Source organism: Melanostigma gelatinosum (assembly GCF_949748355.1).
Source record: "Melanostigma gelatinosum genome assembly, chromosome: 1".
Classification (NCBI taxonomy): domain Eukaryota; kingdom Metazoa; phylum Chordata; class Actinopteri; order Perciformes; family Zoarcidae; genus Melanostigma; species Melanostigma gelatinosum.
The window spans coordinates 7455283-7469301 of NC_136634.1; the positions used below are offsets into that span (position 1 = coordinate 7455283).

At 43.3% G+C, this 14019-nt stretch overlaps 1 protein-coding gene across 1 annotated transcript in view; it reads left to right on the forward strand.

The window, feature by feature from the left end:
• Window positions 1-12120, forward strand: part of LOC306779825 (A disintegrin and metalloproteinase with thrombospondin motifs 20) — a 73447-nt gene extending 61327 nt beyond the window's left edge. Inside the window, exons 29-39 of the mRNA XM_079271848.1 lie at window positions 817-984; window positions 3850-4023; window positions 4852-5022; window positions 5261-5467; window positions 5643-5772; window positions 6609-6703; window positions 6803-6897; window positions 7032-7165; window positions 8497-8588; window positions 8921-9025; window positions 9310-12120. Of these exons, the coding sequence (XP_079127974.1) occupies window positions 817-984; window positions 3850-4023; window positions 4852-5022; window positions 5261-5467; window positions 5643-5772; window positions 6609-6703; window positions 6803-6897; window positions 7032-7165; window positions 8497-8588; window positions 8921-9025; window positions 9310-9399 (1461 nt within the window). The 3' untranslated portion in view covers window positions 9400-12120. The remainder of the gene's footprint in view (window positions 1-816; window positions 985-3849; window positions 4024-4851; window positions 5023-5260; window positions 5468-5642; window positions 5773-6608; window positions 6704-6802; window positions 6898-7031; window positions 7166-8496; window positions 8589-8920; window positions 9026-9309) is intronic.
• Window positions 12121-14019: the final 1899 nt, after the last annotated feature.

A 14019-nucleotide genomic window follows, 5' to 3' on the forward strand; every position in this document is an offset into this window, starting at 1 on the left:
TGGTGTTATGCAACGTTCTGAGATCATAATTAGAGGACAATGCAATATTATGTTTGTTATCTGGACTGGAAAATATGCTAAGACAAAATGCAACTCTCCTCGTCTTGTGTATTCGATTCCAGCACCCCATTTTTAGAGCTGCTTTTGAATGGGGGCGCTCACTCGTCAGGCAGAAATAGCGAGCATGCTAATTGCTGTCTGGCCTCATGAGGACCGAGTACTCCAGAATATTTCCATCGACAATCTCAGAGCTGTCAGGGTGATTATATTCATCATCTTCGTCATCTTTCTTTCCTGAAGTATTTTGTGTTATTCTTATGATTGTCTTGCCGCGTGCATGCATCAGTGTTTCGCTCTGCATCTTTTCCGCCTCTTGCCTCGGCCTCCACTTCACAGCAGCTCTAAAAGTAATTCCTCTGTTTACAGGTGAAATAGTTGGGCTGCATTCCGTCCGTGCGAGTGTTTGACAAAAGCTTTGGGTGAAATCCATTTAAGTTGCTTCGTTAAATTAGTTTGCAGTGTGTTCACTTGGCCATGAAATGCAACGAGGAAGCTGCCGGGTGCACTGCGAGCTCTTGTGTCGAGGTCTAAATGGTCTTTATGTACTGGGAGAAACATTTTGTTATACACCACATGCTATGGCTCTGTGGAGTCCCCTTCATGTCTACGTTCTCTGGAGGTTTTATTTGTGCCATTTTCTAATACCTCCAGTAGAGATTGAGAGCTGTGTTCTTCAACAGGACTTTGCTAACATGCTTTCTTCTTTTCACTCATCCCCCATACACCCATCCCCCTTCTCTCCCCTTCCCTCTCCAGTGTTCAGTGAGTTGTGGTCGGGGGACCAAGCAGCGGGAGATAGCCTGTGTTTATCAGAACCAAACCAAAATAGAGGAGGAACACTGCGGTCATCTGCCTCGGCCGCGGACGCAGAAGGCCTGTCGGGCGCGGGGATGCCCCAGCTGGAAGGCCAACAGGTGGAGAGAGGTACGTTTGCTCTTCTCCCCATCTCCTCTCGCTCACGAAATAGCCCAGGCTCCCTCTCGGGGACCGGGCTATTTATTATATATATTTCAAAGGCATCGCATGTTGCATGACTCACACAAAAGCTGGATCCTGCAAGTCACATTCTATGCACTAAATAATGTCAATAATTAGCGTGTTGCTCAAAAGATGCGGATGAAGCTCAGCAGGTTTCTGTACCGTTGTACGCTGACAGGGTAAAGGCCATGCATGGGGGAGTCGCCAGGGGGGTGAGGTCACTGTCAACACGGAGCCAACCACACAGCCGCAAAATAGCTGCTGACAAAAGGAGATGCAACACAGTTTTGGCTCAAAAGTCATATCGAGGTCCCACAGGGAGGGAAATATTCAGAGCCAGATTTATCTCAAGTCCAAGAGCAGAATGAGAGGAGGAATGATTGGATGTTCTTTGTCAAGCAAGCATACACACAATATATACAAAGAGCTTGCACTGGTTGCTTCTTAAACCTGCAATCAGGGTTGTTGTTTTTTTGGCCATTGGGCTTTGGGAAACATCTGGAACTCAGCACTGACATATTTTCAACTTATACGTTTATATTGCTAAGTAAGCGTGAGAATGAACCAAAACAGTGTTGTTGGGGAGCTGGAAGACCAAAAAAAAGACGCTGTAAAGCTCCGTAATTATTTATGGGTTCATCGCTGTTAATGAGTCCTATCGCATACAAGTCATGCAGATCACATGGCTGCTATTTGACTATTTGTCCCGGTCCAATTGAATATGCTACTTAGTAAGCAAAAGTTAAGTTGCCCTTAGAAAATCCTTTCCTGCAGACAGATTTAGTAGCAGCAGTAGTATAAAGAGAGGCAAAATATCGATTATAGCTCTTTTAAGATGTGTGTTATCTGTGAATTTGCTTTTACCACACACCATTTTCTGTCACCCGTTGGCTGAACAACGTTCTCTGATCAACTCTTTTTTTAACTCCAAGATATTCTGAAAAGATGTACTGTTTGAAAATCTACCATATCCCTCCTCCTTACCAAGTAATAGTTGAATCCCAAAAGGTCCATGAAGACCCAGGTCCTCCTCCTTCCACAAGTCTGCTACCACTCCGCACTCTTTGAGCATGTCCTCCTCCCCTCTCTCTCTCTCTCTCTCTCTCTCTCTCTCTCTCTCGCTGGTGTCTGGAAGCAATCATCTTCCTCCACATGCCACCAGCAACCATGAAATCCTCAACTAGCGCATTAAGACATGTTTTATATCTCAATATCCATCCACGTGCCAACTTTGAGGCTGTGGACTGCCTATTCAGCCAAGGACACAAGAATATTATCCGTAATTCTGCTGGTTGTTTGTAATGCTCTGCACTCATATATTCAGTGAAGTATTTTAGATTGCTGTGACAGGGTTTGCTCATCCGACTTTCAAATAAAATCATTTCTACTTTGTTTCTGGAGGCAAACAGTTTTGAGTTTTGGCTTTTCTCAGATATCCATTTCTGAAATATTTGCCCCCCCCCCCCACCTTATTACGATGAAGGTGAACGGAATTTTGTTTGTATTTGTTTTTAAAGCGGGTCTATTTCTTCTGTGGAAATTAGTTCCAAAGAAAACTATTTTGTATGCGTTTTGTGGATTATCAGGAGTAAAATGGACACATTGTTCTTTTATTTTCAAATGCTGGGAGCATCACAAATACAATTTAATTAAAATCGCATTGTTTCCAAGGTGGATATCTTACTACCTGGGCAAAGAAAGGGAAGAAATGTTGATAAAGTCTGGGACTCACTCAACACCAGTATGAAATCATTAAATAGTCAAATCTATAGTTCCATGATGTCCCCACTGCCTCTGATAGGACTGCAAGTCTTTTGTAGGATACAGAATCAGGTTTCACAGTGAAGTTATTTTCATGCTTTGTAAGATAAAAAAAGGCATTTTTTGGTATTTGAAGGTCGGATTTCCTGTTGTGCAGTTTGTTCTCTTTCCAAACTCAAGTCCTTCAGCCTTCATATTCAGCCACACACATTCCGTAATGATAATACACAACTGCAGCTAGAAACCAACAACATGAATACATCTGGAGGTTTTCAGGAGATTTGAAATTTTCTGACATTGTGAAATCGCTGAGGCCTGGCTGGCACTGTTCTTTGAGGTCTGTAGGAGACTTGGAGAGAAGTCAGGCCGATCGGCTCAAGCCTTACAGAGAGCTTCCTCAGTATGCAGGTGTGCTTCTCAAAGCACATCAAAGAGATGTTTGAGATTGAGAGAGACCTTTGTGAGATATACGTCGCCCAAAGAAGCGACAAACTGGCTTTGGATTCATTAACTACATTGTTTAGGGGCAGCAAAGCAATAAAAACTGACACTGCAGACCAAACAAATGTTATGTATTGTCACATAGTGAGACTGTGAAGCAGATGAAAGAAGAAATAACACAATTCTTCTCTTGCAAACGACAACTTCAGCAATAAAACACACCCTTATTGAATGAAACACACTCGGGGATTGTGCTGATGTAGCTCCATTTGATCTGCAGTAGCTTCTGGTGGCTCATGTTAGAAAGCTTCAGTCAGTTCGCTGACTCTTTTTTTTAGCACATCAAAGATAAACATTTCAAAGATTAACTATAAGACATGTTTATTTTGGGCTAAATTATTATTCTTGTTGCAGTGCAGTATCCTGACTCTTTGTCCATAGTATTGGTCAAACTCTCAAAACACAGGATACTGCAAATAACTCCTGTTATACCCTTGGCTGGATACTGTTCAGTATGAGAAGCACAACAACTGATAAGTATACCGTGAATTAAGATCCATTCACTGCCTTTTTCTCATTCACACCTGTGTTCTGTTTCTGTTTCATTAGTGTTCCGTAACCTGTGGAGTCGGAGTTCAGAACCGAGATGTTTACTGCAGACTAAAAGGCACTGGACAGGTCAGAGGGGATCTATGTGACGCTCGCCAGCGTCTTGCCATTGTGCGGCCTTGCCAAACTGCAGAATGCACACATTACACTTGGGTCGCTGGTGAATGGGAAGAAGTAAGTACAGACTCATTCTTTCTCTCTCTCTTCCTCTTTACAAGTCGCCCACGAACAGATGTTTAACCATCTCATTAAGGTTTTTATTGGCTGAGCTCTCCGCTCTCTCTCTCCGTCTCTGCGCCGTTAAATGGACGACCTGCAGGTTCCCCCTCCTCTCTCACATCAATCGTGAGGGCTTTGGTGATAACCATCAAGCGGCAAATCATATCAGACCTCAAAGTACCCATGGCCATCATCCCTTTTGTCCTGCTGAATATCACTGTACTCTGTCACGCCAGCAGACTGCTTTTTTTCTTCGCTCATCTTTCTTTAACGTCCCGTGCTTTGGCCTTGACTGAGGCATAAGAGAGGGGCACCATGTAGGGACATAGCGCCGTGTCCTTCTGCTGCAGAATGTTTGCAGTGTTCAGATTCCAGTCTGTGTTGCCTCGAGAACTTACACCCGTATTTCGGTCACAGTTTGGCCCTGACTTTTTACAGAAATCAACTTTAAGATTCTGGTCCATATCATTACTTCCAAATGATCCTATGAACCCTTACTGTGCCTGAGGGGGACCAGCTTAACTTTTATCTTTTACGGAAACATTTTCCACCAGAGCACATGTTTGGGATTGCGCTTCTTGCGAGCTAATGTCGGCATTGTCACACACTTTTCTCTACTTGTGCAAACCTCTACATAATGAGACGTGTCTATTTGGAGAGCTTAAGAGGCAAGCAGGAGTCTGAGAAGTCGATGATGTTTTGCGGAAAGTACAACACTGCCCCCCCTCTGCCAACTCTTCTTCACTCTTGCTGATTTCGTCCCCGGTTACATTGTCCTTGTAGTGCAATGCGACGTGTGGAGAAGGCATGGAAGGCAGGAAGGTGGGGTGCATGGGCCCAGGGATGACACCCGTCCAGGATGATTACTGTACGCTGTCGTCCCAGCCGCCATCACACCAGCCCTGCAAAGGAGCTCCCTGCCACTACACGTGGATGACAGGGGAATGGTCACAGGTAGGAAGAGAATAAGTAACAATGACTGAGCTTTGTTCTGCTACAAATGCAGCGAATAATGACAACAGTGAAAAATGCTCATCTTAAATTCTCAGAGATTGCTTGTCTTATCCACATTAGTATCACTGAGGTTTACAAGAAGAAATCCTTTTGTATTTGACGTTACTGCTCTGTGCAAAGCTTTACTCATGCCCGTCTTTAGTAACGGTCAGTATCCTTGTGTCTGTGTGTGGCTCAGTGCTCAGCCAGCTGCGGTGTGGGCTACCAGCAGCGTGTAGTCTCCTGCTCCGCGATGCCCTCCTCTCAGGCTCGGCACCCGTATGCTGCTGCCCCGTCCTCCTCCGACAGCACCCGCTGCCCCGAGCCCCACCCTCCTGGCTCCAGGCCTTGCCTCCTCAGGGACTGCCCACACACAACCTACTGGAAAGTTGGCCCATGGAGCAAGGTGAAACAGAAAGCGCTTGTTAGGCCGTGAGCAATCCTCTCAAGCTAATCGGCTTTTGCGCAAAACATTTTGATGACTTGTGCATTGTGATGAGATGCGGATTTGGATCTGGCTTGAGCCTATTTGACAATTTTTTTTGTAGCTGTGGGATTGAATGCTTTTCTGTGTGTACCAGTGTTCGCAGAGCTGTGGGGCAGGAGTGATGGAGCGCAGGGTGGAGTGTGTGGCCTCCAAAGGCCAACCGTCCAAACATTGCCGTCCTTCAGGAAGGCCCGAGTCTCAAGCTGCCTGTCAAGACAGAGAATGTGAGTGGAAACTCATTCTCTCTTCTCTTCTCTTTCTCTTCCCCCGCCTCTCTGTTCATCCTTAAGAGCTCTTTTTGGCTGTTGAGTACATAACTCTAAAAGTCTGCTTGCTGGCAACCAGGAGTTTGTAGAGTGATGGTATTAATAAATGGACTGTGCTGTATATGGCAACCAACACCGTATCTGATTGTTGTTTACAGAAACTCAACATTTTTGCTTTGTTTTAACACATTAAGCAGAACAGTGACCTCCACTTGAAGCCTCTTGGAGTGATTACTTAGTGGAACAATAAATAGTCAGTCAGCAGTTTTCAACATGTTGTGAAATGGCCAGTCTGTCAAAACGCCTCAGGGGTGTGTGCAGCCTTCATTGTGAACGTGCAAGCTCTGTAAAACCCGGCAGCAGGCCAAAGGTTGTAGGTTCGTTCCCCCACATTTCAGATTTTTCAGTACTTGCGCATTGGGCTGTTCACTCCCGACTTGGCAGAAGCACTGCCGAAATTAAAATGATCTGCTCGGGTGACAGCCAGTTCTGCGGTCAAGTATTAATGCTAATCAGCTAATCAGCTTGATATGAGCTGTGCAGCACTCTGGGAAAACAGAGGAGGCAACACAAATAATGAGACGTTTTCAGCAGCTTTCATTTAAGAAGACGAGAGCCAGGACACAATCGCTTCTTCTATCGATGTGTTTGATTTATTACCTTGTGCAATCTGTCTTGCATTTGTTGACGACAGATTTATTGACGGGTTTGCACGAGTAGAGTTTCTGTCAAAGTTTGTTTCCTTGCAGTTGAACTGAAACCTCTCCTTCCTCCCTTCACATTTCTTCACCCAGGCCAGTCGTTCACTTCATGCCGAGAGGTCCAGATGAGACTGGGTGTGAAGATAGATGGGGAATACTATCTCAAAGTGAAGTCCCGGATACTACAGGTGTGCCTGTTCTGTCAGAAATGCTCCTGCACACCTCATCACTCGACCTGCAGCTTCCCCACAGCCTCTCATTCCTTGTCTCAATGTGTTTGGCTTCAGATTTACTGTGCTGAGATGCAGACTGATTTCCCCAAGGAGTATGTGACCCTGCGCAGCGGTCAGACAGACAACTACTCTGAGGTGTATGGGCACAGGTGTGTATAATGCAGCAGTGACTGATCGCCACTTGTAAATCAGAGTTACTGCGCTGCATGTAAATATAGACTTTGTGGGAGGGGTCAGTATTTGTCTTGAATAACTCCCGATGCTTCTTGTTTTTAATACAAAGGTTGCTGAACCCCTTTGAATGTCCGTTTAACGGCAGCCGAAGACAGGACTGCGACTGCAGGAATGACTACTCAGCAGCTGGATACACACTCTTCCACAAAGTTCGTCTGGACCTAAGCTCCCTGAGGATAATGAGTGAGTAATTACTGTGTGATTTCCTTACTCTGTCTCCTGTAATGAGACCATACATCGGTGTTGTTTTAACCCTCAGACGCCTCGTCGCCCAGTGCTTGACACCGCCTCGTCCAAGCGCAGTATGTGCCGCTCTCCCCACACTCTCTCCGCTCGGGTCCAATCGATGGGCTTTCGGCGCTTCGCGTTCACATCGCTGGGCGAGGGCTTGAAACCGGGCCTCTCAGCACACACTTAGAGCGCAAGAATAAAGGAACGCGTGCGTGCAACATACAGACGCCGCGCGCCTGCTCTCAAACTCAGACAGACAATATGCGATGCGGCCTCGCACATTTTTTCTCAGGCGAGCACACACGAGAAGAACTGACGACGCAAGCGCACACACTCATGCATGCAGTTGCTTGAATATCAAACACTTACTCATACTAGCATGCGAGCGATCACGCGTTCGCAGACACGCGAATATACTCACATCTTCAGGCCATACTCCTTTGCTCATTATTATACTCAGCTCCACCTTCCCTGTTGCGTCCAAGTATGCCTTTGATTAGAGTATGCGGAATAGTGTATGTGTGTGTGGGCTGAGGGGAAGTTGGATCAGAACTTACGCAGTCATCCTCCCATCCTCTTCGTCTGGTCTGGGTCCTGACAGCACATGTTCCCACCCCCCTCTGCATGGGACTCATTTGGCTTTCAGGCAGCTTAAAGAGAGCTGGGGGGGGGGGGGGGTAATGAGTTCAAGATGAAGGGAAGCCTCTCGTGAACTTTATCATCATTGTATACAGGCCAAAGTAAAGGGAGAGCAGGAAAAGGCACTGGTCATGGTTCTCATGTGTGACAATGGCGGGTAAATGGTAAGGAACAGGAGAGTCGGGGAAACAAGGTTCAGATTGAGTCACTGATTTAAAAAGTAAAACAGAGATTTGATTTGCATAAAACCAGATCCTCTCAAATCTACTGTAACTGGGGGGGGGGGGGGATATGCTGATTCCGATTCATTATGGATCTGGTTCCACCTCTGTAAAATAACTGAATTCATAAGCTCAAAGTGTCGTCCATCTTTTATGATGTCTTTTCTCTCTTTTGCACAAACATTTTAGGTGGTCACTATATAATAGCTTCACATCATAGCAAATATGAGTTTTAGGTCTTTGACGGTCATTCTGGCGACGTGACAGTGAAGTAACATCAACCTTGCAATGAGAGTGACTTGCATAAACTGCAGCTGCAGGTGCTCTGTGTGGTTGTTTACCTTCGAGCAGCTGTCTTCCGTCTATGTTTACTTCTGCTGTTGCACATTGTGACTCTAGATTTGTATCTTTGCTGTTTACTAGTCACAGACCTCCAGTTTTCCCAGACTCTTCTTGGTCGACCTGTGCCCTTTGCTACGGCGGGAGATTGTTATAGTGCAGCCAAGTGTCCACAGGTTGGTGAAATACTGTACATTATAACCTCATAGAAATGTTTCATGCGTCCATTTTGTTCCATATGTGAGTGGCCTAAAAGTCAAAGAAGAGACTTCTTTACGAAACATGTTCTGCTATAATTCCGTGGAACTGTGGGGGAAAACACTCACTCCTAGGCAATAACTTCCACCTTCTCTATTACTCTATCCGAGGTGCTCACCACATAGTCGTATGTATTTAGGCCCCTCCTTCTGCAGTTCTTGCCACAAACCGTTTCTGCAAACATGAATGAGCTCCATCTTCCCGGTTAATAAGAGCTCAAAAATAACTAAAATCTGATGTGTCTTTTCAGGGCCAGTTCAGCATTAATCTGATTGGCACTGGTCTCAAAGTGGCTGAGGAAACCAAGTGGACATCACAGGGCAACTATGTTTCCATCAAAGTTCACAGATCTGAGGTAAGAGGCTAACAGTAGATTTATATAACAGTTGTCTTCTGTATGCCCGATGCTATTTTACTCTTGAGGAATGGATTATGTTATAGCTATATTGCTGTAATTGTGCTTGATGTTGGGAGATTGTTGCACTGAAATGTCATCGGAATTTCCATGTTGTATTTCTGTCTGATTCACTAAAGAGGAATCCCCAATGACATTTATGAAGCTGGGGACATTTATTCATTCTCCGCGTAAACAGCTGCCCTTTGCCCACTCTTTCCTTTCTCACTTGTCTTTGTCTGTAGGACGGAACAAGAATCTACGGCCGCTGTGGTGGTTTCTGTGGGAAGTGCATTCCCCAGGCTCACAACGGCCTACTCCTTCAAGTCCACTGAGGGCCATGCAGGGACCAAACCCCTGAACTATTCTGAAGACTAGCCCAGAAACATGCAATAACAGTGATTTGTTGGACCCCCGTCGTCATCAGTAAGTGTGGCGGAGGAGCGTTTAACAGTAATCATCCTACTGTAACATACCCACTTCCCAAATGGCAGCTAAAGCATTTCAGACACTATGTGCAGTACTGTGCAGGGCTACAAGGCCACTGTCTGGTCCTCCATCCAAACTGCTCACTCTGAAGAAGAGGCGGCTATATGTGCATGCCAACAGTGTTGCAATCGCTATCAAACACGTCTGTGCTTTGGAACCTACAATGGTTTTTTTCTGACACTGCTGTGCTTTTTTTTTCGCGTCATACAAAGGGATACAACATTTCAAAACACTGGGAAAGCAACTGCGTTAACAGTAGAAAAACATAGTACTTCAAGGAAGAAATCCTCATCTTTAAAAAACACATTTTCTTATGGTTATCCTGGGAAGTGAAGCATATTCTGTGAGAAAAGAAACATGTCTGGTGAAACGCTTTTGTTTTCCAGAATTAACATGCAATCAATAAGACAGTATAACAATTAATATACTGTATGTTTGTATTAATCATTGCAATCCTCTGGTAAAAAGAAGTGCTACAAACAGACATTGAAATAGTATGTGAGGGATGGATGTATTATTTTACAGTGAAACAGTCAATTGGCTGATATAAAAAACAAGTAATACAAAAAAATAGTATATTTTGAGACAACTAAATGAGCTACACTGCAGATCATCTTGGCCTTACACAAGTTTGACATTTTGGTATTTTCTCTCTACTTTTTAGTCTGGAGTTAGATGAGAGGACATCACTCATGTGTTGACGGAAAATGTGAAGCTACCACCAGCAGCCGGTTAGCTTAGCTCAACACAAAGGCTGGATACAGCTAGCCTGGCTCTGGCTGAAGTAACACAATCGTGGTACCAGCAGCTCTGAAGGTCATTCATTAACATGTTGTACCTCAATTGTTGAATCCGAACAAACAGCGAAGACTCTAGAAAGTGACTTCACCTTTAGTCTAGCATCTTTACCTTTGGACTAATATTACCACTGTTTCCAGTCTTTATGCTAAGCTAAGCTAACTGGCTGCTGGCTGTAGCTTCACATTTAACGTACAGACGTGAGTGACATCAATCTTCTCAACTTACTCTCGGCAAGAAAGTGAATATGTGTATTTTACCAAAATGTCAAACTTTTCCTTCGAGGCGCAAGACTTAAAGAAAGAGTAAGCTAGCAACTAACTACTGATATGACCTGCCTCATGTCCAGGGTCAAACGTCAGCCTTTAGAACAACTACAGATCATTTGAGTTTTTATTGTTGTGTATTTCTAAAGTCTGTCTGCTGTCATCTGTTGTTAGGTATTTCACAAAACTACTACTGCAAATACAGTCCACTGACTGACATAGAACTGTCACATAGAGACAGAAAAAACACTCGTGCTGTGAGGAGGAAACAGCTGAAATATTTCAATATTTCCTGGTATTTAAGTACAGTATACAAGTTTTCTGTGGCTTTTTTAAGCTGTGAGGGTTCTGTTATTTTTAGATTGTTTTTCTTTACTGACACACACAGTGACAAACAAGTTCTCATCTGTTACACCAAGACACAGTATCAGGTGTGAAGTCTCATCTCACACCCTCCATTGGGCCTACCGTAGGTACCTGCAACCCCTACCTCTTACAAACATCCATACTCTACTGAGATATGTGTTGTAATATATTTATGTTGACCATATTTATTCTGTGATGACTGTTGATATGTTCTATGTTTTAAGGTACAATGACAACCAACGGAGAAGCCATTGTCTGTTGTTTTGTCATTTGTCTGCTTTGCTAAAAAAAAGTATTAGCCTATGTAGTGTTTAACCACTAACCTTAAATGATGATCTTTTGAATGGTGCTTTTGAACTACTGGAATTACTTCTGCTCTTGAGAAGAAAAACACTGGCTTTTGGCTCTTTGGCAGATGTAGGATCTGCCTATAATGCATGTAACGGTCCTCTCATTAATGTAGCTGAAAATCTAGCTTCAAGGTTGCCAGATAAACGACTGCATGAGGAAATCTTCCCTTCAGTAATACTTCACTCATCATAAATTACTTCCACCATGACCACTATAGCTATCAACCTAACATGCTGGTACTCTGACGTTAAGCTTTAACCAAAGTTTGACCATAGTTGCAGATTTTTCTCTTCTCAGACGATGCAGCTTCTTTTTGATTTAAAGAATGGCGGAAAAATAAATAAAATAAAAAAGTCAATGAGCAGCTAGAAAACCTTTGGCCATCATTTGTTTTATATGATGGGCAATTGTTCTATGAGGTCTGTATCAGAAATTTAAAGAATACTTGATGCACTATGTGCCATACATGTTGTAGAAATGTAATCCTTTTTTTTGTAATAACCGTTAAGATTTGTAACTTATGATATATGTGTATTTTTAATATCCATACTTGAATTGTAAACAGTGTGCTATATTGAATGGGCATTGGTACTGAATAGAGAGACAGTGTGCTTGTTTGCCATGCTTTATCCAAAGATGTTTTAAAGAATCATACCACAGTATGTATGTAGCCTGTGTAAAAGAAATGAATGATTGATTCTGGTGCTATGCTTTCTAATCGTACCTATACTGTATGTCTTGCTACTAATGCTGTTAAAAATAAGTAACAATAAAAAATGCTTTTCAGCTGACTCACAAGTTGATTTATGTTTATTTTGGCCATGCTAGCGGCATGGCGGTGTCGGTCAGTCAGTCAGTCAGTCAGAGAGAAATATCTTAACATGGATTTCCATGATTGTTTGTACAGACATTGTCATGGTCCCCAGATGGTGAATCATGTTGATTTTTGTGTTCCCTTGATTTTTCCTCTAGCACCACCATCAGGATGACATTTTAAATAATTTTTTTACTTTTTTCTGCCAAAAAATAAAAAAAAATAAAAAGGACTTTTCTTTTTTTTGCGGGTTGAAATGGGCTTCCATAGTGTGTTGATGAGGCTGCATGACACGTTTTTGCTTTTTTTTTACATTTTGAAATCAGTTCAACAAGTGCTTCAGAAGCTAAATGTATTTCTGGTTGTGGGCTTGTCTAAAAACAAGCCTCACATGGTGTTTTACAGGCCACCTTTTGTCTTTTGTCAGAAAGGTTTGGTCTCATTTTGAACCATCCATACCAGAGATAAATAAATCCCCACTTCTGTTATCTTAGCCGCCTTCTTGACTGTTCTTTGTTTGGAAGATTTCCCGCTTGAGTAGTCTCGTGATAACACTCTAAAAGGTAACCACAGAGAAATTCCCCCTTTACCACAGATGAAAAAGACAGCCTTTTGGTGTCATCCATCATTCTGCGCAGTGAAGGCCAAACATCCAAGTGATGTCAAAAAAAGATAAATGTTTTGAACGGAGGGGGCCACATTACACTGAGAAAATGTTGTGAGTAAACCCTCTTGTCTTTGTTATCACCATAGCAGAGATTATTTTAATCACAGAGACGCCAGTTGGTTAATAAAGAAGGGCAGCAGGTCAGCGCTGGCTGCGTGCTTGCGCTCCCAAGATTGTGGCTCCATGTGGATTCACTTAGTGGTGCAGGTTGCATTTCCACAACACAAGTTCAGCTCCACTTAAGAGACATAAACAGAGCAAATGCCTTTCAACCTATTTCTCACTAAAGTACATGTTCTTGAGTTCTGGAAACAGCTGAAGCTGTCAACTACCCGATGACTCATCCAATTGTTATGTCAAATGAACGAGTGAGGTAAGTTCCCAGTACGTTTTAAGAACGTCATCAAGAGGTGGAAAGTACCATTTTCAAGGAAGTATGTCACCATAATGAGTTGGAGATAAAGGTGCAGGTACTTCAGCAAAAGGCAAGCCACTTTTCCAGGGGTCATTGCACTGAGATAGCTTTGTGCATTAAATGAAAACAGATACTTTGGATCCCTCAAGAACTGCTTTGATTTCTTGCCAGGAACCTGGCTTGGTTCCTAAAATCGAACCTAAGGATTTGGAAGGGTCCTAAAAAACGACAACAACTCCCCTCAAAAGCAGTTTCCCAGTGAAACCTAGCTGTGCGCCCTTCCACCCTCTTCAGGCTGAAGACAAAGTCAGGAAAAAGCTGGCCTGTTTGCTGTGAGCATAAACCAGACACCTTTAATGACAGCTGAAAAACACAAACCTGCTCAGAGAATCCTCATAAAAGACACTAATGATTGATGTTTTCCATGAAGTGCTTTGAGGTAACAGGGCAGACATTCCAGTGCAATCTGCAGCTGCAACCTAAAGAGTGTATCCACAAACCACTATTCACCTGGTTTGCACTGACATACTGAAGCAACACACTTCATCTTTAAGGCAGATAATGTGCATGCTTACAACTTGTGAAATGTTGTGTTTATTTATGTATTTTTTAAGTTAACTGACCTGCATCCCAGACATTGTCTATGTTGGTTCATCTGCAATATCATATCCGCCATTGAAATGTGTACAGTAGAATCTACAGACGTATCTGTTGTAAAACTACGACGGCAAAATGACTTCCACTTAAAATACAGGTGTATAAGGCTCACTGGTTAACATGTATTACATC